Below are 24,758 nucleotides of genomic sequence, written 5' to 3'. Positions count from 1 at the left end.
ATAGCGGACTCTGAACATAAGGAAATGCTTGTATCTATGTACAATATGTCTCTAAGGATTCTTCTTATCAGTATAATGTCTGTATGTTATGTATTATGGCTGTATTTTTCTACACCCTGTCATTTAAAAAAAATTATACCTGCAGTAAGGTAACGCCTGGAACCATTTACCGCAGGTCTAAAAATAGTTCTATATTCTGCAATTACTTTGACTTAGGCAGCCTGTCCTGGAGTAGGTTTTCCTTGTGCAGCCTTCCCACGTGCAGGTTTAGCAGCATTTTGCTGTGATCGAGCAGCCTGCACTTCAGTTGGAGTTGCAGCCTGTCCTTGTGTACGTTTTGCACCTGCACCATCTTCGGGTGTGCGTTTTGCACCTGCAACCTGTACTTCAGTAGGGTTTGCACCATCATCATCGTCATCGTCATCTGCCGCCTGTACGTGAACACGCTTTGCGGCTGCATTCTCTACTTTAGCAGGGTTTGCAGCTGCACTTTTTCCTTGCGTACCTGCGGCATCTTCTTGTGTACGTTTTGCATCTGCTGCCTGTACTTGAACAGGTCTTGCAGCTGCAGCTTGTGCCTGAGCAGGTTTTGTAGCGGCAGCATCTTCTCGTGTGCGTGTTGCAGCCTGTACTTGTGCAGGATTTGCATCTGCAGCCTGAACTTGTCCAGGTTTTGCAGCTACAGGCTGTACTTGGGCAGGGTGTCCTGCCAAAAGTTCTTTCATTGCCTTTTCGGCTTCCGATTGTGCATGAGCTGAAACGGTGCGCGTTTAACACATAGTTATAACATGTAGATCAATTCAACAATTAAAACAAATAATGACAAATACGAAATGTTTACAAGACGCCACCATTCCACCAGTTCTGACACTGACACTTGATCTACATTTGGAATATGCACGATGTAAAAGTATGCTTTGAATGACAACAAAACACACCAAACATGAAAAATTTTAGTTCTTTGTAAAATTTGTTGAGCAACCTGTGAAGCGTTTGGTCGCCAGTCAAATCTCCAAGCAGATTCTGTGGGGCAAGGTGAGTCTATATTGGCCACCTGCATCCATTGGCTGCCCCGCGTGCAACGGATGCAGGCCCTAGTCTCTACCAGACTAACTACGCTGGCTGTATAGGAGAATATTTGCCACGGGTGTTTGGCCGCCTTCGGGGTTTAACCGGCGGAGGGAGGGAAATAAACAACATTCTGCAGCCGGACTCCCCTGGCCAATTCTACTCTCCTTTTTCTTTGCCGAATTCTACGATCCGTATTCCCGTAGAAAAGCCTGGTGGAGGCTAAAGGTCCCCTGCCTCACAGATTCTACTTGGAGAGTGCACAGTCGGAAGGGGTGTACGTGTGTAACTCAACAACAAACCACCCTACCTTTTCCCCTGACCTCGTCATGGACAGCTTGGATGCCGTTCATTATCCTGTTTGCCGTGTCCTGACCGTAAGACATCACCAGCATCGCCTTTTCTGTGGAATGAAAGTCATAATTCCGTGTAATGCTTAGGTCACATTTCCAAACCGGGGCCCGGCCGGGTAGTCATTTGGAACGAAAAATATGGTATAAAACGCAACAAAGCACAGAAAGGTTGAAAAATATCAACAATGGAACTATTTACGTATATTCTTTATGAAAATTGTTGATTTTTCGTTAATCAAAACAGCCCGGCCGGGCCCCGGCTTGGAAATGTGACCCCAGCATAATCGCTACAATTTACTGGCCTATGTATTTAGACAAAGGCCAAGAACAGTAATATGGTATCGAAATCTATTTTAGCTGTCTACTTTCTTTCTTTCACTCCGAAATACACAAATTTGAACAGAGGACGAAAGAGACTCGGCAGCTAAACTAGGTTTGGATACCAGGCTACAAGATCAGGTGTGAACCTAAAAGATCCATATCGACAAGCCATTCGATAAGATTTAGCAAGTTATGGACAAGTTAGTGCTATGTTAGAATATGTAGGTGAATAGTTTTAGAAATAAACAAAAGTTGGATCAACCGACCTGCCTCTAGGTCTTCCGGGGGTAGCGCAAAAACTTTCGAGGCGTCAGTGCTGATTCTTTTCAAAATGCTCTTATCTGTAAGATGATGTGACACAGTTATTAAACAAATAACTCAATATTTCAGCCCAACAGTGCATTTGTGCAACAATTAAGGAGAAAGCGACATTGCGAGGAAAGTTAGAAGGAAAACACAATATCATCATCATCATCATACCTCCGGATTATACTAATCCAGTGAGGTACACTTGATAAAGTTACTCCAGTATGTCCTGTTTCTCATAGCGGACACTAATGCAGTCCCTGCGAGACCAGTGTCTCCCTCTAACATGGACAAAAGTGTAGTATAAGGACGTCCCACTCTACGTCTCCCAGTGGGAAGCCACTGTATCAGTCTACCAGCTGGTTACAACAATAAAACACAACAATAAAGGAAAAAGAAATATTGCAGGCCATCGCGAGCAGAAACAACTTCTACAGGCTCTCGTTCTTCCCCCGCACCATCAGGGAATGGAACGAACTTGAGCCTGGTGCGGTCTCTCGCCCAGTTCAAATCTGAACTGGCGAGGACCCTGCTGCATTGAGCCACCCCATCATGTCTTGTATATATGTAAATATTACTAACGCACTGATTCACTTGTATCGTCCTTAGCACACATAAAATCAGTTATAAACATTCCATTCCCGCTTATCTTTCCATTTGATTATATGTACCGGATCACAATTGTAACAAACAATCAATGCGCAAGCTGCCGATACTCCCACGTTATGGGGCTAGGCAGTACCGAAGAAGAAGAAGACCATAAGAACTCACTGTGGTCCGTCATGTCACGATCACGTTTCGCGTCGCTCACCACGTGATTCCACGCGCCCTTCTGTCGACGACTGAAGTCCAGATGATGTTGAACATAACTTTTTTCTGAAACAAATTCACATCGATTATAGATAGTATCCATGTGCGGACTGGTCTGTAGAAATATATCTTACAGTTTTCCTATTCATATAAACCTTGAAAGAAACTTTGTTAGATACACACTGATGATATACCCCCGCCAAAATCTTTTGTAGGCTTATATCATTTAGACCATAGCCAGAGATTCTAAATAAGCCAGTAGAGGGCTACTATAGCTATTCCATTAACACAGAGCATTCATTCTTATTCTAAATATCAGCATATATATACTTATGAGCACAGCTATACGTCAGTAGATACATCTCAAACTCTGATTATTCACATAAATTCAAATTCAGGCCATAAGCTTTTGAACATTATGCAATGCCACTCCTATCTGTTATTTTCTTCCAATCTTCAACTTGTACACCATGAAAGGAAACAACAGTCTGTTATAGCCTCTACCAGGCTTGAGGGCGCGGCTGGAAATAGTAGAAATTGGCCAAATAGAGAGATAACACGCAGAGGGTGTTTAGCCATCCAGTTTACAGTTTGTGGGCCGGCAAACTGTAAACTGGATGGCTAAACTCCCTCTGCGTGTTATCTCTCTATTTGGCCAATTTCTACTATTTCCAGCCGCGCCCTCAAGCCTAGTAGAGGCTAAGTCTGTTACGTACTTCGTAGTTCTTCGTTCATGATCTTCTCGCTTTCTTGAAAGACGTCACTGGCGAGGTCGCCTCCCAAGAACTGGCGGAACCAACTCTTAACTGTAGGTAATAAGAACATGTTATGTGTGCTGCAGTCGCTATCAGGCTTCGGACCGCTGAAAGAATAGAAATTGACCAAATAGAGAGATAACATGTCGAGGGAGCTGCATGGTTCGTGAGAGAGTAAATTTTTCTTCAGGTGCGGTAAACTGTACTCTCTAGCGTACCAACTCCCTCGACATGTTATCTCTCTATTTTGCCAATTTCTACTCTTTCCAGCCGCCTCCCGAAGCCTGGTTGAGACTTACGTGTGCAGGAGAGTGGGGCAGTTGTAGAATATGAGGGGATATTTCGTCTCGTTTATTAACTCGTTATAAATGAAGTACTACAAGATCTGTAAGAACAAACACAAGCATTTATCGAATGTACTATACATGTCTGTTTGCTAAACTTGTGGGAATTATCAACCACAAGGGATAGAGGAGTCAGCAAATTAATAGATCAGACAAGTAAACTAAGATAAGCTCAACACCATTTATTATTGTTATTGTAATTATGATTATTTAAGTAAGTGATGGTGTCAATACACTTGTAATAGCCTTAAATCCCATAAAATATAGTGATAACAAAACACCAGAGAAACATACTTTGTTCCTCGCGGTATGGATTCAGTGACATGAGGTCCTTGAAGGCGTATGCCAGCTCCATCCGGATGACTTCACCTGCAATAATTGTGTGGAGAATACACGTTGTTATATATGAAGTACTGTTTTGAGTGTGTTTGTGTGTGTGTGGGAGGGGGGTGTTGTCGGTAAAGTATGTAACAGGTCGCATTAATCCTTTGTTAAGAGCACGTTAAGAGTACTCGAATGCCAAATTGCCCAATAAGTCCCCGTTCCACTCTGTGCAGAGCATAGAGGTGGCGCCCATCTCCATTTCTGTAGACCTTGGGCCACACAGTTGTGCAAGCACTACAGCAGTGGGCTAGCCCGCTGGTAGTGTTGTGTGTTTGACCTTCCCACACTCTTTCTCATAGATGCTGAGTGCTAAGCAGAGAAAGTACCGTTCTTAAAGTCTTTGATACGACCCGGCCGGGCTTTCAACTCACGACCTCCCGGTTACAAAGCGAGCACTCTACTGATGGAGCTACTGCACACGCCATATAGACCAAACAACAAAAGCTGGCGTAGTTTGGATGCCTAGGGCAATAATGAGTCTAATTATCCGTAAAAACAACCTCGTCTCTGAGTCCATTATGACGTTACCCTACAGGTCTTGGTGTCTTTTGTTTGAATTGAAAAAGGTCATACATGAGTTGGACATTTCTGTCACCGTTGATTTTATACTTATAACCCAAAATCAGGCAAAAATTAATGCGCGCACTGATCTGTATCTGTATCGGTATATCCGGTATAACCGCCCTTCGGCGTAACACACCAGCTTCGCAGGCACGCTGCGCTGCGGCAGCTAGCTATATCACACCGAACACTCAACCTTTGCACATTTGATTGCAGGAGTTGTTTAAACTTAAACTTTCGAATTTTTTTTTTTAGTGATGATGCCCCAACTGTGCTTGGTGGCAACGAGTCACAGTCTACGATAGTCTGGGGAAATACGAGTTTTTGGATACCTCAATTCTTGGTTGATAATTCTGATATTTGAAGGCATCTTGTTCTTTTCTTGTTCTTTTCTGGGCTGGTATCAGATACTTAGTGGTCGGTACATCCACCAGTTTATTAGTCATTTTGTAAATCATGCACAGTCTGGACATTCTACGTATGTCTTCCATGATGTCATCCATAAAATTAAATCGGTGTGACCTTAAGATGAATCACAGCGAGTGCCTACAGATTATGTAGAATGAAAACGCCTGATTACGGAAAAGGTCACGCGGGCCACATTACCATGATTACCGCATTACTGTTTTACCGACGTGGTGACGTCATACAGGTGTCACTGACGACAAGACGGGGTCACATTCGGAGGACGATTTTGCTAGCCTCTACCAGACTTCACGAATCAGACAGACAGATAACATGTCCGCTCAGGAGCTCATTGGTCCTGCGGAGCACAACAATTGTTGTTCTGCACATACAGTACCATCTATATAGCACCCTGTATAGGTACGATTTGGGGTATTTCTCGTGCAACGCATCACACCGCAGCGAAGCACAACGAATGCGGAAGGAGCTATGCCACTGCAGGGCAAAAACATTTGGGGGTCTATGATCTAATTAAGACATGAAATTATTGAAAAATATTGTGCCAGGAATGCCTGCAGGACAAGGAGTACAGCTTTGCCACTCTGAAGCCTGTCATCTTGTCCTTTGAAGTCCACAAATCGCTATCCAATAGATGCCAAGTGGTTAGATAATCCTTTTATTCAGAGCAGCAAACTGTACTCCTTTAGCTGACTCATTCCCCAGAGATGTTGTCTGTCTATCTGGCCAATTTCTACTCTTTCCAGTCGCTTCTGAAGCCTGGCAGAGGCTAGAAAAATCGAACTCGAATGTGTTCAATTTCCACTGTTTCCAGCCCTAAACCAGTGGCCTTTTTGTTTGAAGAAGATTAAAAAGAGCAAAAACGATACATTTTCCTTCTGCGAGGGTAAACATAGAAATATAAAGCAAACTTACATCAGCTTCACAGGCCTGGGTGCCAGATTGTTTCTAGGGCCTACACAAGTAAGCGTCTTAACTCCAGGGCCAACATGAATTTATACCACAAACCCCTCAGTTAGACCCTGATCCAAACTCTAAACCTAGCGTGGTATGGGTCTGGTATCTAGTCTAAAAGGGGGATTTGAGCGCTTCAAAGACAGAATTAGGCAAATAATAAAATAGACTTACTCTCTTCCGTCGGATCTCTGCCCGCCTGAATGTCTTCTATGATCTGCTTCACGCCGTTTTCCTCCTTCTGGTTCCACTGCAGATCTTTGGCCGCCATCAGCGCTCTCAGAACTTTCCATAACCGGGACAAGAATAGCAAAGTTTAAAATGCGAAATTATGAAATATCCTACCAAAAAGATCTGGAAATAAAACTTGATCTCTTAAGTCTGTCTTTTACTTTGACGGGGTCCACATTTAGCATACGTGTACAAAATAGTACGAGTAGCTATTCTTCCTGTGGCCCGTTCTATAGACATTACGACACACATGGAAATATATAAAGCATAACGTTACTAGTGAATACATTGACAAAAATAGCGAAATAAAGTAGCACACACAGGAGGCTATTCAAGTCTGTCCAAATGTCTGAACACTCATCACATGTACGAGAGATCCCCCAATGTTGGGGTAACAGTGTGGAAGACCTCCTGCCGTGTCAAGGTCTTTATTGGCAACTAGAAGTCACCAAATTTCAAAATTGCGTTTCGAGCTTACATAAAAGATGTACAATCTACATGAATATTGGCCTGGTCTAGATCTAAAAATCGCCCAGAAGTCGAGAGGGCGCCTGTCGTGTTGCTGCCAAAAGTGTCATTCTAGATCTGGAATCTATGGACTATAAATATTGGTAATAGCCTAATTTGTCAAGTTTTGTGTATGTTTACACTTGTATATTTCATTCTGTTTGTATTCAAGTCATATGCAATCCAGAGATAGGCCACACTGGCTAAATAAAACAAACAAACAAACAAACAAAAAAGAAATACGGTTGTTATAAATATAAGTAGCCAGACGATATTTTGCCACACTTACGGTCGTTCTCTTTGCCTTGGAACCATCCCGGTTTTTCGTCGCAGAAAGCCATCGTCGCCATCATAGCGATCACCAAAAACCGTAGAACCACCATGTTCTCAAAACGCACAGCCTTCGGTCTTCAAAGTAGTTGTGTAAAACGTCGATGTAAATTCTATGAACGGTGGCAAGACGTCACAGTCATTTGTTCAAACGTCGCCATTAAAAATGGCCGGATTTCACTAGTTGGAAACCTGTTGGGCTGCTTTGACTAAGCGTGCGCGTGAGTCTGTAGTTGATTAGATAGCCTCGGGGCAGGAGGGGCACACTAAAGGTGTTAAGCATGTGAGAGTGCATTGTGCAGAACAGGACAATACTCATTTCACTTGAGTTAAGTGGGGAAAGTCATGTAAAGTGCCTTTCCCTCCCAAGAGCTCAAGGTCGGTGGCAGGTCAGGACTCGAACCCAGGACCTCTTGGTTCTGAGTAGAGCACTCTTCACTTATGCCACACGACCCCATGACAGGACGTTATGTCAAAGACTCGTAGAAGGGTAACGTTTTATCTTAGTTCTTGCTACATAAATGTCGGTTGCCTTATGGGAGCCAGTGGGAAAATGCACAGACAAAATCAGCGAGAAATTCTCGATAATGGATAAAACAAGAAGACTGTGGTTGAACATCATAAGTAGTTGAAAAGATATGGAATGATTGTTATAATAAATGTCTAAACTAGTACAGCAGACTGATGCCAATAATGTACAACTATGTTCAGGTATACCAAAGTGACTTTATTTTCATTTCTCTTTTAAAATTAACTTTATACCGGTGAAGCTTAAAGGACACAAAGTGCACACCATTAGTATGGACGAATACACTGTTAGTTTCCTTCTTTATTGTCTCTTAAGTTTCATCTACTTTGTTAGTCAATAATACTAATACAGATTGTAGGTTCTGCCTATAGGCGTTCTGTAGCAAGTAATTGAAATTAGGCATTTACATTTAGAATTTGGTTCGATAACAATTCTTCAAAAAGTTGTACACTTCTCTATATCGGCATTATGGTTAACGTTATATTTGTCCAAAAATTTATAAAAAAAATCAACCTCCCTTTATCATGTAGTTAATCCATGGAACACATTACTACTTTACATTCAATCCCTACCCGGTCCATCTAGTCAACATTAAGTTCTCCACCGTTTGTTTCCACTACCCAAGTTAAGACGTCTCATTATGAAGCTGTTAACATCGTTGTTACATGCATCTTTGTGTTTGTAGACCTTCGTTGTACGCAATATTTATGTTTCTTATTTGAACTCTGTAATCTGTAGGTTTGTACATTTTCATTGCCTGCGATATGTATTTTTTATTTGAGCCTTGTAAGACTAGCCGTATGGCTAAAGGATTCCGAAATAAACAAAAGATCAACGAAATCGCCAGTTTCAAAATTCGAGCTGAATCCATGTGCGTCCGTACGTTTGTACACCTATTCCTATTGTTTACTGCTTCAGACAACAGTTGTATATCTCCTAAAGGCGCTGGAAGCCCCGCTGGTCCCCTGTTCTAGCTTTTACCAGGCTTCGGGAGGCGGCCGATGAGTAGAAATTGGCCAATTAGAGAGATAACATACCGGGGAGTTGGTCCGCTAGAGAGTACATTTTGCCACATCTAACGTACTCTCTATAGCGCACCAATTCCCTATGCATGTTATATATCCATTTGGCCAATTTCTACACTTTCCAGCCGCCTCCCGAAGCCTGGTAGAGGCTGTCCTTCCTCCTGCCTTTAGCTGGTGGCAGCGTTCGCTTCCTGCAGTTCCACTTTTGCGGCTTTGACAGCAGCACCTAAAAGGAAAATCAAGAGATATTGATTTGTTTATTGATTGTTCGACGAAATCACAAGTACATGCGTAAGTGCATTGCTTCAGCCAAACAAACAAACAAACAAACAAACAAACAAACAAAGATTTCTTCTTACCTTTCTTTACTGCCGCCTCGTGGATGATTCTGAGCGCTTGGAACACTTTATCTCCCGTTTCTTGTCCGTACTCTGCATAGAACATGTCTTTTTCTGTAAACAAAAAAAAATCCAGTTGAAGTTTCTAAAACTCTTCAAATCTTTCGTGGCTCTGTAGTTTCAGTTCCTAGAAATGGAGCGTTCGTTAGAAATTAAAGTATTTCTTGCAACTCCACAACAGAAAATATAAGAGATGTCAGCTATGATAGGTTTAGTGTGTAATAAATTTTTTATCATTAAGAAATATCGTTGTTTTGTATACGTAAGAGTAGATTTTGTAGTAGACAACATATTGATTGTAAATACATGTACAGACGTAATACTGAGGTCACATTTCCAAACCCGGGCCAGGCCGGGCTGTTTCGATTAACGAAAAATCAACAATTTACTAGTACGCAAATAGTTCCATTATTAATTTTTAAAACTTTTTTTGTGCTTTGTTGTCTTAATATCATACTTTTCGTTCCATAAGACTGCCCGACCGGGTCCCGGTTTGGAAATTTGGCTTCAGCGGAAGTCTGCAATGTGAATTAAGAAATTCAGCAATTAAGAAATTTTGAACAGAACTAACCTTCCTCTTGTTCCTCCGGGGACAGTGCCATAATCTTGGCAGCGTCTTCCCTCATTCTCTGCTCGATTTTCTTACCTAATCATGAGTAACAATAAAAACAATGATTGCAGCTTATTTCTGTAAACATACACGCATAGACGGAAAGTATGGGTGTATTTTTTTGTTTAACACTTAATGACAAAAAGTGTAGACGCCACACACTCAAGCCCATGGCTTATGTTCGTACTACTAGTATCATTAGAACAAAGCACAATACAAAATTATTTAGACAATACAAACAGGCATAGCTTAGGCATGAGCAAGTAATGTAAAATATTACACATAATGTAAAAAAAACATATTAAGTACATAATGCCATGTACATGAAACGTATCCAAGTATTCAAGGTTTAAGTGATAGGATTGAAGGTTGGCTACTTGGTTATTTTTAACGAGGAAAAAATGAGTCGAAGTACAGTCAAACCTGCCCAAGGCGACCACTTAAGGGACCAGATATGCAGAGGTGGTCGCCTTGGGCAGGTTTGACCGAAGATCTTCATCAGACAGATTGTTGATGTTCATGACCGTATTTGGCAGTCTCGGTAAAACTTACGTTCGTGAAGCGGGTCTTTCCCGTGTTCCACGTCATTCACGAGTTTGCCAAACGCCTTCTTCTCGCTCTTCTTCAGATTCAGCTCTTTGTCAAGCTTCGCTTGCTCTGTCGGGACAAGAAATTGCGTTTTTAAAACACATGTAGAACACGCTATACATGAGAAAAAGAAACAATATCGGGGCTTATCCCTGAATAATTCTATCATTAGATTGATGAACGATCGAATTGTAAAGTTCTTTATTCACAACCACTTGTTTAACTGAAGAGGCTTGTTTAACAAGAGTAAAGACAGGTAATTGTGAATAAAGAACTCTATCTATTTAAGCTGGTGGCTCATTTGACATTTATAAAATCAAAGTAGCCTTCCCCAGCCATCTAATATATTGTATAATCTAACATCGCTCAGTTTGTCACTTAGAAGACATTGAAAGACAACCTCATGAGCTGTAGTGTAATATTGTGTATCACGGTGTATCATTCTTCTTTTTTTAAAGTAAACAAAAAGAAGAAGTAATTTACGAAAAGCAAATCTTACGTTGAAGCTCCTCCCACATGATTTTCTCCGCCTGTTCAAAGACGGCCTCCGCTTTTTCAGGCCCGATGATGCTGCGGACCTCGTCCTTCACTGAAGAGATGGAAGGAAACGTTCAGTTTATCGTTCACAAAAATGTTTACTAGTCTAGGAGGAAATTCTCAGAAGAGGCCTAAATGAGAAACGTAGCCCACCCCATACATACTTTGGCCAGTACCAGAGAATTAAAGATGATAATGAATATGTTTCTTCTTCTTCCGTTCCAAACAAATAAGGTCAATGACCCGAACCAGACGTCTGTCACCATGGTAACTAGTGTTGGGTTACAAAATGTTGCATTTTTATAGCAGGAGGGATTTAGACTCCTGTCACCATATGATATGAATGTTTTTGAGCAAGAATTAACAGAGCACACCATATGCGAAGGTAAACATGATGCATATGCTTTGTAGATGATATCTTCCTAGTTGTTTTTTTGTTTGTTTGTTTGTTTGTTTGTTTGTTTTTTGTTTAGAGGAATGAAAACAATACATACGGCGTATCTCGGCGCCTGGGTCCATCATCATGATCCGCTTGAAGGCCAGGGCGATCTCGTCCTTGACGGTGTCCGCTGTCGAGAACAATTACATAGACACAGGTTAATGTCATAAATTCTGATCATACTAAGAATTAAATAGATGCATAGGTTAATGCTAAACGCTTCTGAGCATCATGAGACAGAATATTTATAGTAGAATTTTTAATCATATATTAGGTAGGAAGATATCTTCATTTCCGGATCCGGCTTGAGTGGACATATTCAGGGCCTAGTTAGCCTCCTAACTCTTTCTTTTCTTTTCTTTTCTTTTCTTTTCTTTACCAAGGCAGGTACTTTTAGCGACGACAGCCCACGTATGTTTGCATCTACCAGGCTTCGGGAAGCGCATGGAAACAGTAGAAATTGGCTAAATAGTGGCCTAGTAAACTGCATAGGATGTACCCAGACGAATTAAAGAAAATCAATACGCGTACACGGCATAAACGTTCCAACAGTTACAGACTACCTACATTCTGCTTCGGGGTCTTTGTCCGCCTCCTCGTCTTCAATCATTGTCTCCATACCCTTCACCTCCTGGTGGTTTATCTTCAGCCCCTTCGCTGCTCTCAGCGCGGCGATCACTGAAGGAAAAACAGTAGAGGAAGATAGTTAAAGAGATTCTTTATTGACACAACAAAATTACAAGGACTTAAGTATGGTCTTCTACAGCTAAATATCTAACAAAGCTAAGTGTACATGTATGAATAGCGTCATCCTACGTACAGAATATATGTCAGCAGCAACATCTGTGTAATACTTAACAGGCTAACTCTCCATGTCATACTGAATAGGCTGTATATCCGTATTTGTGAATCTGATGTAGTCTGCACATTAGCCTCGCTATCAGGCTTTACGGGTAACGCTTTTGGGCCTAATGGTGTATATTTTTTTTGCGGACGGCTCAGTCTGTTCTAAGATTTGTTTCGTGGTTTCTTGTGTGTCGCCTATAAACCTGTACCGATACGGAGAACAGATATGCTAATAGAAAATAAATATAAACTAGAAAGGCCGACATTTGCTTGGGAGCAAATACAGCATATTTCAGTCCATCTCCCTCCCACGCAAAAGTGGACTATTCCAAACTTACCCCAGTGCAAAACTGGCAAAGGTTCTCAAATAAATGAATTAAATAGTAGCTATATGAGAACAAAGATGCAACGACAAGTACTTTGAATCTCAAAAGCTTTACTAATCTTATTACAGGTATGCAAAAACTAACAATGATGAGATTTGATACATTTTGAAGGTCTTAGGCACATAAAATTGAATTTGTGGGTCATTACGCACCACTTAGGTGCAATGTGACCTCAGGTAACCCGCAATGGAACACGTGTTCCATGGATGGAACCGCCATTCTTTAGATAGAACATGGAACGGGTACAGCACTTTTGGCCCTTTTTTTGCTGAAAATTGCCATTTAAGTCCCCCAAATGAGTCATTTGGAAGTGGTGTATGCCAAATATGTGACTGCTATTCTGTAGACACATGTTCAAGGTACCCTTATACCAAATTTCAGATCATTTGGTTGTAAAACCAGGGCTCAGGATCCAAAAATCCATTTTTTGGCGAAAAATGCCCCAAAAAAACATCATAAAAATTTTTCAAAGGCATGTTTCAAAAAAATGAAAAAAAACGCCTGGGGGTATTGGCCCACTCTACCTCCATGCCAAATTTTGGGTCATTTGGCTGAATGATGGCGGAGTTGAATCCCTCAGAGCGAGTGGCAGGAGAAGAAGAAGAAGAAGAAGGAGAAACACGAGGGAACACAATATATTTCATTCATACCTTGCGGTATGGACTGAAATATAAAAAAGCCCGATAATACCCCCCATAGAGCCTGCAAACGAGGCTAGTTGTTACCAATGTAACCATACCGATTCTTAGCCTGCACCAGGCCTTTCTACTGGGGTACAATTCGGTAAAAAAAAGAAGATTGATTGCCCAGGAGAGTCAGTCCACGGGAATGGCAAATAAACTCCACGACGGTGACTCCCTTGGCCAATTATTCCCCCTGTTTGGATGCTTTTTACTGTTTTTGACCAACGTATGTTGTTAGTCTGGTAGAAACTGTATGTACCGAGCCTGATGACCTGGTTCTATAAATTCTTACTTACGTTTGGCTTCCGTGTCTTTGTCGAAAGTTTGTGGCGCGGGAGCTGACTGGAAGCATGGCAGCGCGATCCCCAGCAACAGAACGATCAGGGTAGAAGTCTTCATTTCGGCCACAATCTGAGAAGATACTTTAAAATATACGTCAAAAGAACGAGACACAGTACTAGTGCTCAGACAACTACCTGTGTGAATGTTTTAATCATCATCACGGGGTCATTTGAAACCGGTTTTCCTACCACTGACGTCACAACGATTATCTGATTGGTGGGTGGGGCATGACGTAACCACCTGGGTTCTGTTTGGAGCACTGGAGATCGCCCAATGACGTAACACTTCTGGTAGATCACGAAACTTTCGCGGTGGTTTTATTTTCGAGGAGACTCCACCTAAAATTTATGACATCAATGTTGGCTATCTAACACATTTTAAATGTTTCAATCGCGAATTTAAAATACCGCATGATAGCATTCCTTTCTCTAGTACTGTGTAATAAACCCACCGCGAAAGTAAACGAATTTAGATTATATTCCTCTTCAATGATTCTCAACTGCCTGTAACACCCGTGTAAGTATTACGTATGGGTGCGGCAAAGTCTGTGGTAATTTACTCATTGCACATCAAGACTGCATCAAATAACACCTTGGTTGTTACTGTACAGTGGTATTGTATTGCAAAAAGTAAGAGTATCTATATTTCAACTTTCAACGTCGGTCTGCTACCTCATGTCCAATGTTTCTTCAAATAAAACGATGTAAGATTTTTAAGCAACTATTTATCGTTCACATTTACCTCAATGAAATATGCTTACAGAAAATGAGTCATGGATAGGCGGGCCTGTTGAAATGAAAAGAATGCACTTCTTTCGTTAATTACAGACTTTAACTCGTTTTACACATAGTTCGGCATGCAAGTCATTATACCATTTTTTTACACCGAATCGTACACAGTAATTGCAGTGTAACAGCAGTAGTGCTGCTGTTGTCAGTTCAAACGTACACATTGTCGGCCTTAAGTTCTCCCCCTGGCGGACCATGGATGCATCGCAGCGCGCGAGGCAGGTTCATACACAATAGACCTGATCGAGAGGGACAGCGTGTACCTGTATCAGTATAGCCGGTATAACCGCCCTTCGGCGTAACACACCAGCTTCTGTATCTGTATAGCCGGTATAACCGCCCTTCGGCCTAACACACCAGCTTCTGTATCTGTATAGCCGGTATAACCGCCCTTCGGTGTAACACACCAGCTTTTGTATCTGCATACCCGGTATAACCGCCCTTCGGTGTAACACACCAGCTTCTGTATCAGTATAGTCGGTATAACCGCCCTTCGGCGTAACACACCAGCTTCTGTATCTGTATAGCCGGTATAACTGCCCTTCGGTGTAACATACCAGCTTCTGTATCTGTATAGCCGGTATAACCGCCCTTCGGTGTAACATACCAGCTTCTGTATCTGTATAGCCGGTATAACCGCCCTTCGGTGTAACATACCAGCTTCTGTATCTGTATAGCCGGTATAACCGCCCTTCGGTGTAACATACCAGCTTCTGTATCTGTATAGCCGGTATAACCGCCCTTCGGTGTAACATACCAGCTTCTGTATCTGTATAACCGGTATAACCGCTCTTCGGCGTAACACACCAGCTTCTGTATCTGTATAGCCGGTATAACCGCCCTTCGGTGTAACATACCAGCTTCTGTATCTGTATAGCCGGTATAACCATCCTTCGGCGTAACATACCAGCTTTGCAGGCACGAGGCGCAGCGGCAGCTGGCAGGGTGTACCTGACAGTACGGAAATCTATTTACCTATTTTGATTATTGAGAATGACCCCAGTTTATGGAGTGATTGACATAACAGGTGACTTTTTTCATGGCTGGCACTCGAGCTCCACTTTTCATGGAGAACTCTAAAGAACCTGTTGACAGCTGCTAGTTATCAACACCGCTCTTACGACCGCTGTCATCAACCAAATCGGGATGTTAAGATCCGTTATATTCTCTGTGTTTTACGCCTGTTTATGTACTCTTCTGTGTTTTTTATGGTCCGTCTGCTTGGAAGTGAACCTGTCCGTCTACAGTTTAGTGTTGTCACGTCGTTATGTTTGTAGCCTGACAGGCAAAACGTTATATTCTGAGTCTTCTTTTGTGTATTTTCATGCGGAGTTTCTGACGTCCAACTAAAACAAACCAAACCCGCCTCGGCGGAAACTGACGTCGTCTGTCACCATGGCAACGGCTCAGACGACACTTTGTGACAATTTCCTAAGTACATCGCGCCCCTGTGTTCCAAGTAGGGCATGCCAATGTCACCTCCTTAACGCCTGCAAGTATTTGGCATCTTCCCGGCGTAACGCCAAATACTCGTACTAGTACATGATCCTGCTAAATACATGACTCCGACACTACTTGGGGGTTTCCACTATACCTGAGACAAGGAGTTGGTCGTGATGTGGGAGACTAAAACTAACCTAACCCCTATCGTAAGTCTATCCCTTGCCCTGAACAATGATCCCAACCCTAACCCTAACTCTAATACCAACTTAACCCTAACCCTAACTCTAATACCAACCCTAACCCTAACTCTAATACCAACCCTAATCCTAACTCTAATACCAACCCTAATCCTAACTCTAATACCAACCCGAATCCTAACTCTAATACCAACCCTAACCCTAACTCTAATACCAACCCTAATCCTAACTCTAATACCAACCCTAATCCTAACTCTAATACCAACCCTAATCCTAACTCTAATACCAACCCTAACCCTAACTCTAATACCAACCCTAATCCTAACGCTAATACCAACCCTAATCCTAACTCCAATACCAACCCTAACTCTAAAGCCAACCCTAACCCTAACCCTAGCCCTAAACACCAGACCTCTCACGTATTTGGCAGGATCATGTATATGGCTTGACACAGGACTGGCCTTGGCAGTTCTGACAAAAACAGCCCCCGGGCCCGGTTCGTGCGGTTCGCGGGCTGACACCAGGACTTCCCTGTTTGATGCCAGGAATACTTGGAGCTTCGCTTTTGTTTGGCCAACTGCGCCTGGCGAGCCACTGCGGAAAGCGCCGATGAAATATCGCCAGCAGTTTTGTAGGGAGACTTGCGAGGCTGAAATACGGGGCCAGTGGTCCGTATGACAGCAGTGTTGCTGCGGTAGTGCCAAGGCTAGCAGTGCTACTGTATCTCGAAACGTTGTGAGTAAAAATGCGCGCCGCCGGCCTGCTCCGGACCTGTGGCTGTGACGTGCCCTTGGTGATATTTCTCGCAACCTGGTTGCTTCCGGCGTCGACGCACGTGCGGTCTATGTCGTACTTCGATGAGGAAACATTTGACAGGTACGTGGTTGTCCTGTCGCTGGACAGTAGTGACTTATGTGTCTGTCCGATTTTCACATTGCACAGATGAGATGGGGGTCAGGCGTGATCTCCAAGCAGATCTTTTGGGGGACAACATTTGTGATAGTTTCTGACTGTGACCAAGATCTGACTGCAGTCTGATACCACCGAAGATCTGCTTGGAGATGATAAAAGGCGTAGTTTCATGACGAGTTTTCCTCATACAGAGTTTGAAGCTCCTTGTTCCTCAACCAAATGGGTGCAGAAGTCATAATGTCTTGTCTAAAAAGCTGTGACTATGTTGGACTAACATCTACACAACTACCTAACCTAACTACCAAGACGTCATTTGTGTAGACGGGAAGCTTATAGTGAGATAAACATGAAATTCCATCCACTTCTTTCGAATTCGCTTTTTACCTTATAAGCCCCTGTCATTTTTAAGTACGTAACATCTCTTCTTAAGATTTATCCAGGCCCGTAAGCCTACATTCGTAGGCTTTGTGGAAGCTAAAAGATAAAAGCATCCTGAAGCTGTAGTAGCAAGGACACTGAATAGAAGCTCCCTGATAGTAGTCATCATCGCCGTCGCCGCTTCCCTGTATCAACGGTGCGGACCACCACTACTTACCACTCTCTTCTGTCCAGCGCTTGCCTTCTAGCTCCCTCCCAAGTAAAACCCATCTCCTCTAGGTCCCTCGGGACTGTATTAACGAATTATTAACGTACATGGTGATGTTCCTACTGTTTCAGCGATCCCGATCATCTGAGATGTCCAGAGGATAAGATCATTACGGAAGTGTACCCGTGTCCAGACAAGGACGGCAACAACGTGGCCAAATGTTTCAGGTAAGGACAACAATGTACTAGCTCCTCGTTAGATAGAGGGAAATTGGAAGGAATAGGTTTAAAACAGTTTCTATCAGAGGCCAAAGCCATGTAGGTTTAGTACTATTAGTATTTTGACCAGTGTCGGCCATGGGACTAGTCAGGTAGGTAAGTAGTGTTTTGATAGGCCATATCAAAGTCTCACAGATAGCCTCTTATTGGCAGTGACTTGGAAACAGTACATGGATTTGAAACAGGATTATTGTCGAAAAGGCAGCTGGGGTAATTTAGCCAGAAGTCGGATGTCTTTGTATCCACCAAAATATTATCTATCAGAAAATAATACCAGCTTCTGGAGTGGAGAGCCCCTTTTAAGTGTCACAGATAGCCTGTTATTGGCAGTGACTTGGAAACAAAGCGCACACGATGCTGGAAGGTTGTAAGAAGAGGCTTAACTCGCGTGTCAACACCGCGGGCACCGTTTACTCAAGGATATGGAGAGTGGAGCAAGTAGTGACAACCTAGACGTTGACAAGGAACTTTGCAATTTAAAGTGCGCCTTTAGTTTGTGCTTAAATATTCCAGGGTCATTCTGAATTTGGTCTGAGGAACATAGTTGCCATTTCACCCAGTTGAGCTCTAAAAATGAGAAGAACAAAGAGAGAAAAGAGGAGGTGAGAGAACGAAAGAAAGACAGAAAGGGAAAAGAAAGAAATTGAAAGAGAAAGAAGATAATAAAGGAGAAGAGTGAAGATAAGATAGAGATAGAGAGAGGGAGAGAGAGGGAGGGATAGAGAGAGAGAGAAAGAGAGAAAGAAAAGGGGATCAGAATGAACGAGAGATCGAAAGATACAGAGGGAGAGAAGAAAAAGGAAAATCCGGGAAAACTGTGCCATCAAACGACGTCGACGAAGGAAAAAGAAAAGTAAGAAAGAACAGATAGAAAGGGAGAGGAGATAGGGAGGGAGTGCTAGGAGGAGTAGGGAAAAGAACTTCATAAAACGACGGCATCCCCTGTGTGATCAGACTGCCGGGCTGTCATCCCCGGCATGTCTGGGCCGCCGTCCAGAGGCTGTGTTTGACAGACAGGAAGGTAAACGGCGGAGTGATCTATCCACAGGAAATGTCTCTCCAGCGAAAAGTCAAACATTCCACTGTCTGATAGATGTTTCTGACACGTAACTGTGCGGGTTTACCTTTGACACCCTTACTTAGGCAGGGACTCGGGGCGAAGGACACTGATCCACCGGTCTCTTGTCCAATATTAGGCTTGGCTTTATAAGTTCGGTAGCAGTCTGACCAGATTTAGGCCATGCCTACCTTTCTATAGAAATCAATCTACTAGTAATTTGTTGAGTTAAATTTAAGTCAAATTTGACCCCCGAGCACGCCTCGAACACTGCTGACCTCCTCCTGAACACCAACCATCCATGGCCGAACCTACCGTCCACGCCCGAAGGGATTTTTTTTATTTCAACGTGCAAAAATACAATACATAGTGGTGACGCGCTCAAGAAGCATGCTTATATTCACGTCACCACTAGACATAAAATAAAAATGACATCACAAAACATGGGTATCGTCCAGGTAACAAGAGATCAGAGTTTAGCTATTAAGATATTATAAATGAATACAGAAGTAGAAATCAGTTGTTAAATTGCTTAGTTTCAGAGAGATATAGCTGTGTAATAATGAGTATTTGAGAGTTGACTTTAGATGAAAGTAAATTTGAATGGATTTTAACATGCCAACAACAACCGACATTGCTCCCGACCTACTCCTGACCATGGACATGGTTAGGAGAGTTCGGCTAGCTAGCCAGTGTTCGAGAGGAGGCCATATACCATGTCACCAAGTACAGTAGGGGCATTATGCATTATCGTTAGATAGCTTTAAACAATGTCTAGAGTTAGAAGTTCAAGGGTTAGGTGTAACAAGTCTATCGGTGTAATATAGCCAGCTGCCGCCGCGCCGCGTGCCTACGAAGCGCTATACAGATACAGATATTTGTCCATGTGTGACAGGGGCTTAACTTGAGCGCTGCATGAGTTTACTGTGACCTGTGCTTCAGTGCGACTGACAGGTCGTGACCGTGCGTCAGACAACTGGGACAAGGCCAACAGCGTGATAGCGGCAGCAAATCCGTCCACATCCTCACAGATATTCGTCAACATCCAGTCCAAAATTGGCCGGGTTAACTTCTTCGCACGACGTTCTCAGTTATGCGGTTCACCTCGGGTCAAGTGCAGCCTCTGAACTTCGTCCCGAGTTTGTTTTGGAACGAACGAGGCGAAACAATAGTCCGGGGGTTAGATGGAAGTTCAAAGTCACCCCCCATTATGATCCAAAATGAAACGGAAGAAGAAAAAAGTAAACAGAAGTGGCAAGAATGTAAACATATCATGAGCCTGCTTTAGGGAAGGCGGGGAAGTTTATGTTTCATGAGCTGGCACTGGTCTACAGAGGAGACGTACAATAATTGCATTTGACCTAGTCTCCAAGCAGATCATAGGGTGGCAAAAGACAGTATCAAATTGGCCAGGCTGTATACAAGGCTGGCGCATTGGACCCTCTCTGGCGAATGGATACTGTCTGGCCAATTTGATACTGTCTTTTGCCACCCTAGGATCTGCTTGGAGATTACATTTGACCATTTGCCTGTCAGAATTCCTACCATCAGTTTGTGACAGAATTTAGTTTAAGGGGCCGTCACGGATTGGATGCAATTCTCTGACTCCCCTGCAATGTTCAATAAATACATATTGAATATGGAATGGAATAAATCCATCCATGTTGTTGTTTTCCTTCAGGCGCAGATGCTGTCCCGGCTATCACTACGTACTCGGCCGCTGTGTATCAGAAGGTGTGTGAGCCGCTACATCTAAAGATATATTTACATTTACTTGTGTAATTGTATTCTTTGGGATAGAGTTGATTCAACCATGGAGGTAGAAATCACATCATAGATGTGTAGCTAAAATGATGTAATCATTTCGCCGTGTCCAAGTTTCATGATAATCCATTCATAGCTTCTTGAGTAGTTATCGTGCTAAATCACATACACACAAACATACATAGAAGCGCTACCAAAAACAAAACCTTCAGGCGAAGCCGGTAATAAAAGTTAATCTTAACTGAACCTTAATTAGATAACCTTTATTGTACATCCATGCCCAACCGGGCTAAGTACAGGTAAACAGATGCAAATGTATATACATGTTTGTAGTACAAACAGGTCTACTGATACTAATCTAACAACATTAGCTCTATAAAACTACTCTAATAGTGATACAGAGGTTCGGTTGTGTAGCTAAAAAATAACTTGTCACCGCCCGGGATCGAACCGGGGACCTTGCGCGTGTGAGGCGCACGTGATAACCACTACACTACGGTGACTGTTGAGTAACGCCCTGCCGACAACAGCTGCCTCATCACTGCTGCTGATGCATAGTCATAGGACGGGGAAACATGTTATGAATGCAGGGTGGATATTTCGGTCACGCACAGGGCGTCCCGTGGGGATTGTTAAACCAACCATTCAAAATAATCAATACTGATACTGAAACATGGTGAAAAACCAATACAGATCGACATTCCTTTTTAAAGAGTACTTTCCAACACTGTCATTATCGATATCTTTTTTTTACTTTTAATTACTAATCAACTATTGATTTATATCAGTGCATAGACTAGATGCATTATAGGCCTAGCTTACGCGCCTTTGCGGTATTTCCGTGAAACTCCATTCAGCTATTGATTATGTTAAGTGAAACTTGCGCACATTGTATGGAGTAGTCTTGCGTTTTAAAATGGATTAATCGAGCGTTGTTTACTTAACACTGTTTATATTTACTGAGGTACACAGTTTGAGATCAAAGTCCACTCGAGCTGCCATACTGGGCCCCAAACATTACTGCTTTAATTGTAGAGTTTAAACTACATGTGATGACCTCCGCACACTGACAACTAGTATACAGCATTGTAGACAAGAACAGTAAACCACGTGCACTACAACCAACATATAAATCACCAAAACATTTGAATGGGAACGTTACATGTACGCCAATTGTAATAACATTTTTAAAATGCATTAGTGATAGAAATTCCACCAATGCCAAAAGCACATTCTTGTCCCATAATAAATAGCCTTTAAGGTAGATTAGTGTTATGTACGTTGTTGCTATGTAGAAAATATTCGATAACATGTCGTGCCATAAAGTTTACATATGAATGATAAACAGAGGTAAAACCTTGTGAAAGAAAAGTTTGATACATAACCCTAATCCTACTCTTCAAGCAGAAGTTTGGGTTTGGGCTTATTTTTTGGCTTTTTTTTTTGCTTTTTCACCGGGTTTTCTTTTTGCACTGGCATAATTTCTTAAGCCATAAAAAGAGATTCCAGTGCAAAAAAAATCCAGATAAAAAGGCTTAAAACAGAACAGAAACTACCCTACCCCCGCCCTTCCTACAGACATGGACGTGTGTGCGGACACCCCCTGTGAGCAGCAGTGCACCAACAACTTCGGGCGGGTCCTCTGCACCTGTTACCCGGGATACCAGCTGGACAAGCAGCGATACTTGGCGGGAAAGAAACCCTACTGTATCGGTAAGGGCACGGTCACATTCGTCGCACGATCGTCGTGTGATTGCGAACCGAGGGCATTCTTGGGATAGTCGTGCAATTATCAGACGTGTTATTACTCGGAAAAGACTGTCTTGGATCCTTGTCGGTGGTTGGTTCTGTCACAGCCTGTTTGAAAATTCTTCGGCATCAAAATCGCACTACGACCTACGACGAACTAGTTCTTTAAATGCGTTGACATATATTTTTTGGGACCAAAGCCTAGGCAATTTTTTTTAAAGAGGTATGTTTAGTGAATATTTAGATGCAATACTATATATATATCATAGGATTGTATACTTCTTTCTTTTTTTTATCTCCTCTTATAGTTATTCAGCACACTGCATTTAATCCTTTTATATTTAGCGATTGATGAGAATGATGACTTAGGTCTTTTAGGCATAAATGCAATAAAGATCATTGCCGTTGTCATTTTAGTCCTTATACAAACATGTATTTAAACCTGCTAACGAGGATCCTCTCCGTAAATTGTTGCACCTCCCCAGATCTGAACGAGTGTGAGTTTGAGAACGGCGGGTGTACCCAGCTGTGTGTGAACACGGAGGGAAGTTACCGCTGTGCGTGTAAACAGCAGTACAGACTCAGCAACGACAGCAAGACCTGTGTGGAAACAGGTTCTGTAAGCTCCGTAATTTTCGCTGGGATTTAATTTTGCGGTAGAGGTGTTGGTGAGTGAGTGAGTGAGTGAGTGAGTGAGTGAGTGAGTGAGTGAGTGAGTGAGTCAGTGAGTGAGTGAGTGAGTCAGTGAGTGAGTCAGTGAGGTGAAAAAAAAAATTAACGGATCTCAGTGGCCAATATGAGATGTTGTCACATCGGCGCACCAAATCCGTAAGGTGTTTTTGGCACCCAGACAGACAGATTAGCCTAAGAGGCTCGGTGGGCGTCACTCCACCGTATAGGTGGGGAAGTCGTGTAAAGTGCCTTTCCCAAGGGCACAACGTCGGGCCACGGTGAGTATCGAACCCGGGACCTCTCGGTTCCGAGTCCAACGTTCTAACCGTTGCGCCACCGACGCCACTTTTCAGTGAGGTGAAAAGGCTTATATTGAAAGGTAACTGGCATGCATTGGAGATGATTGTTTGTGTTCCTAAGCAAGACGTCGCAACATCACATTCCTACGTGTAATAACTGTCAAACGTTTATGTGATATTTCTTGCTCTGTGACTGTGAAAGGTCCCCTTCCCGCAAGACGGCGATCGCTGAGCGCGCGTTGTGCAACCAAAATTGATCATATATAATCGAAAGAAAAAAAACACACAAAATGTTGATTAAAAAAAAAGTTCTTTATGTACGAAGTTCGTTGAGCGACATGTCACATTGCTCAGTGGTCGCAACCTTTCTAGAAAGGGGTGTAACAGAACTATTATCTTTTACTTGACCTTAGCTACCGTGACGGAAACCCCCAGACCGGAAGTGCACCTGGAGCGCATTCCAGCCAAGGACAGGTGCGCAGCCAGCTGCAACCAGGTGCAGATCGTGGAGGAGAAGATGACAAAACTTGAAAGGAAGGTAAAGAATTGGGGTTTGGGGGATGGAAATGGGCTCGGAAAGCGATACAAGAAAGGGCCGTAACCTACTTCCCAGGAACAAATATGACAAAGTAACGACTTCGCAGTATTGTGGAAAGTCAACGTGACATTTTGTCGATCAAATCTCTCGTTAATGTTATACGTGGGTAAGATTTTAAGACGATACGCGCGATTTCCCTTAAAATTAGTATTTGTCAACCCGTCTGTGCCCTTTTCTGCACGTGTACCTCTAAATCTGTCCATGTCCTCTTCTTACACACGACGATCTCTTGCCCAACAGTTTGACGTCTTCACGTCCACCTACAAACCGCCGAAAACCTCTGCGCTAAAAGACGGCCCCGTCACCTGCACAAATTTTGCTTATAAAATATAAAATCTCTGATATTTGTCAACTACACGTACAGCGTTTATTACATATTAAAGGATCGTTGACGAGGCAAGTTTTCTAAGTTTAACACACGACACTTTCTTGCCCAACAGTTTGACGTCTTCACGTCCACCTACAAGCCGCCCAAAACCTCTGCGCTGAAAGATGGCCCCGTCACCGCCGTGGAGCTGGCCGTACCCGCGCCGCCCGGCCCTGCAGGACCCGTGGGACCCCGGGGGCCACCCGGCAGGGCCGGAGCGCAGGGCCCTGCCGGTCCTCAGGGGGACACGGGCCCCGCCGGCCCGCCCGGACCCAGAGGGCTGCCCGGTGTGTCCGGCCCGCCAGGACCAGCCGGACC

The 24,758-nt window shown here is 43.0% G+C and overlaps 3 protein-coding genes and 1 non-coding gene across 4 annotated transcripts in view; 1 reads left to right on the top strand and 3 right to left on the bottom strand.

Moving 5' to 3' along the window:
• Positions 1-10: 10 nt before the first annotated feature.
• On the bottom strand, positions 11-7,375 carry LOC109482386. Its single transcript, XM_019785091.1, has 8 exons — positions 7,307-7,375; positions 6,454-6,564; positions 4,252-4,326; positions 3,575-3,664; positions 2,820-2,924; positions 2,009-2,083; positions 1,379-1,471; positions 11-754 (listed from the first exon to the last, which is right to left on the bottom strand). Exons 1-8 carry the CDS (start codon positions 7,368-7,370, stop codon positions 213-215), a joined length of 1,155 nt encoding a protein of 384 aa, XP_019640650.1. The 5' UTR covers positions 7,371-7,375; the 3' UTR covers positions 11-212.
• Positions 7,376-8,645: 1,270 nt separating this feature from the next.
• Positions 8,646-13,898, bottom strand: LOC109482400. The gene is made up of 8 exons (XM_019785107.1): positions 13,685-13,898; positions 12,041-12,151; positions 11,529-11,603; positions 10,997-11,086; positions 10,462-10,566; positions 9,871-9,945; positions 9,261-9,353; positions 8,646-9,127 (listed from the first exon to the last, which is right to left on the bottom strand). The coding sequence occupies exons 1-8, from the start codon at positions 13,785-13,787 to the stop codon at positions 9,069-9,071; spliced, it is 711 nt and encodes a 236-aa protein (XP_019640666.1). The 5' UTR covers positions 13,788-13,898; the 3' UTR covers positions 8,646-9,068.
• A 2,718-nt stretch (positions 13,899-16,616) lies between these two features.
• The window catches only part of LOC109482213 (collagen and calcium-binding EGF domain-containing protein 1-like), a 10,982-nt gene continuing 2,840 nt past the window's right edge, over positions 16,617-24,758 (top strand). Inside the window, exons 1-7 of the mRNA XM_019784906.1 lie at positions 16,617-17,034; positions 17,788-17,883; positions 20,673-20,725; positions 22,334-22,468; positions 22,990-23,118; positions 23,889-24,013; positions 24,514-24,750. Of these exons, the coding sequence (XP_019640465.1) occupies positions 16,904-17,034; positions 17,788-17,883; positions 20,673-20,725; positions 22,334-22,468; positions 22,990-23,118; positions 23,889-24,013; positions 24,514-24,750 (906 nt within the window). The 5' untranslated portion in view covers positions 16,617-16,903. The remainder of the gene's footprint in view (positions 17,035-17,787; positions 17,884-20,672; positions 20,726-22,333; positions 22,469-22,989; positions 23,119-23,888; positions 24,014-24,513; positions 24,751-24,758) is intronic.
• On the bottom strand, positions 21,186-21,258 carry Trnav-cac. Its single transcript has one exon. It is a non-coding gene; the product is annotated as a tRNA-Val (tRNA).

This window comes from Branchiostoma belcheri, unplaced genomic scaffold, assembly GCF_001625305.1.
Source record: "Branchiostoma belcheri isolate BF01 breed outbred unplaced genomic scaffold, Haploidv18h27 scaffold6, whole genome shotgun sequence".
In the NCBI taxonomy this organism is placed as follows: domain Eukaryota; kingdom Metazoa; phylum Chordata; class Leptocardii; order Amphioxiformes; family Branchiostomatidae; genus Branchiostoma; species Branchiostoma belcheri.
The sequence above is the reverse complement of the archived record's forward strand: the minus strand, read 5'-3'. Positions and strand labels throughout refer to the sequence as shown.

What these genes read in the sequence shown, in the direction of transcription:
- LOC109482386 (XM_019785091.1), bottom strand. Translation starts at nt 7,370, where the DNA reads ATGATGGCGACGATGGCTTTCTGCGACGAAAAACCGGGATGGTTCCAA. An exon ending in CAGAGATCCGACGGAAGAGA is followed by an intron (nt 4,327 to 6,453) that starts GTAAGTCTATTT and finishes CAATTATTGCAG; the next exon opens with GTGAAGTCATCCGGATGGAG. An exon ending in CCCGGAAGACCTAGAGGCAG is followed by an intron (nt 1,472 to 2,008) that starts GTCGGTTGATCC and finishes TTCATTCCACAG; the next exon opens with AAAAGGCGATGCTGGTGATG.
- LOC109482400 (XM_019785107.1), bottom strand. Translation starts at nt 13,787, where the DNA reads ATGAAGACTTCTACCCTGATCGTTCTGTTGCTGGGGATCGCGCTGCCA. An exon ending in CAAAGACCCCGAAGCAGAAT is followed by an intron (nt 11,604 to 12,040) that starts GTAGGTAGTCTG and finishes TGTTCTCGACAG; the next exon opens with CGGACACCGTCAAGGACGAG. An exon ending in CATGTGGGAGGAGCTTCAAC is followed by an intron (nt 10,567 to 10,996) that starts GTAAGATTTGCT and finishes TTGTCCCGACAG; the next exon opens with AGCAAGCGAAGCTTGACAAA.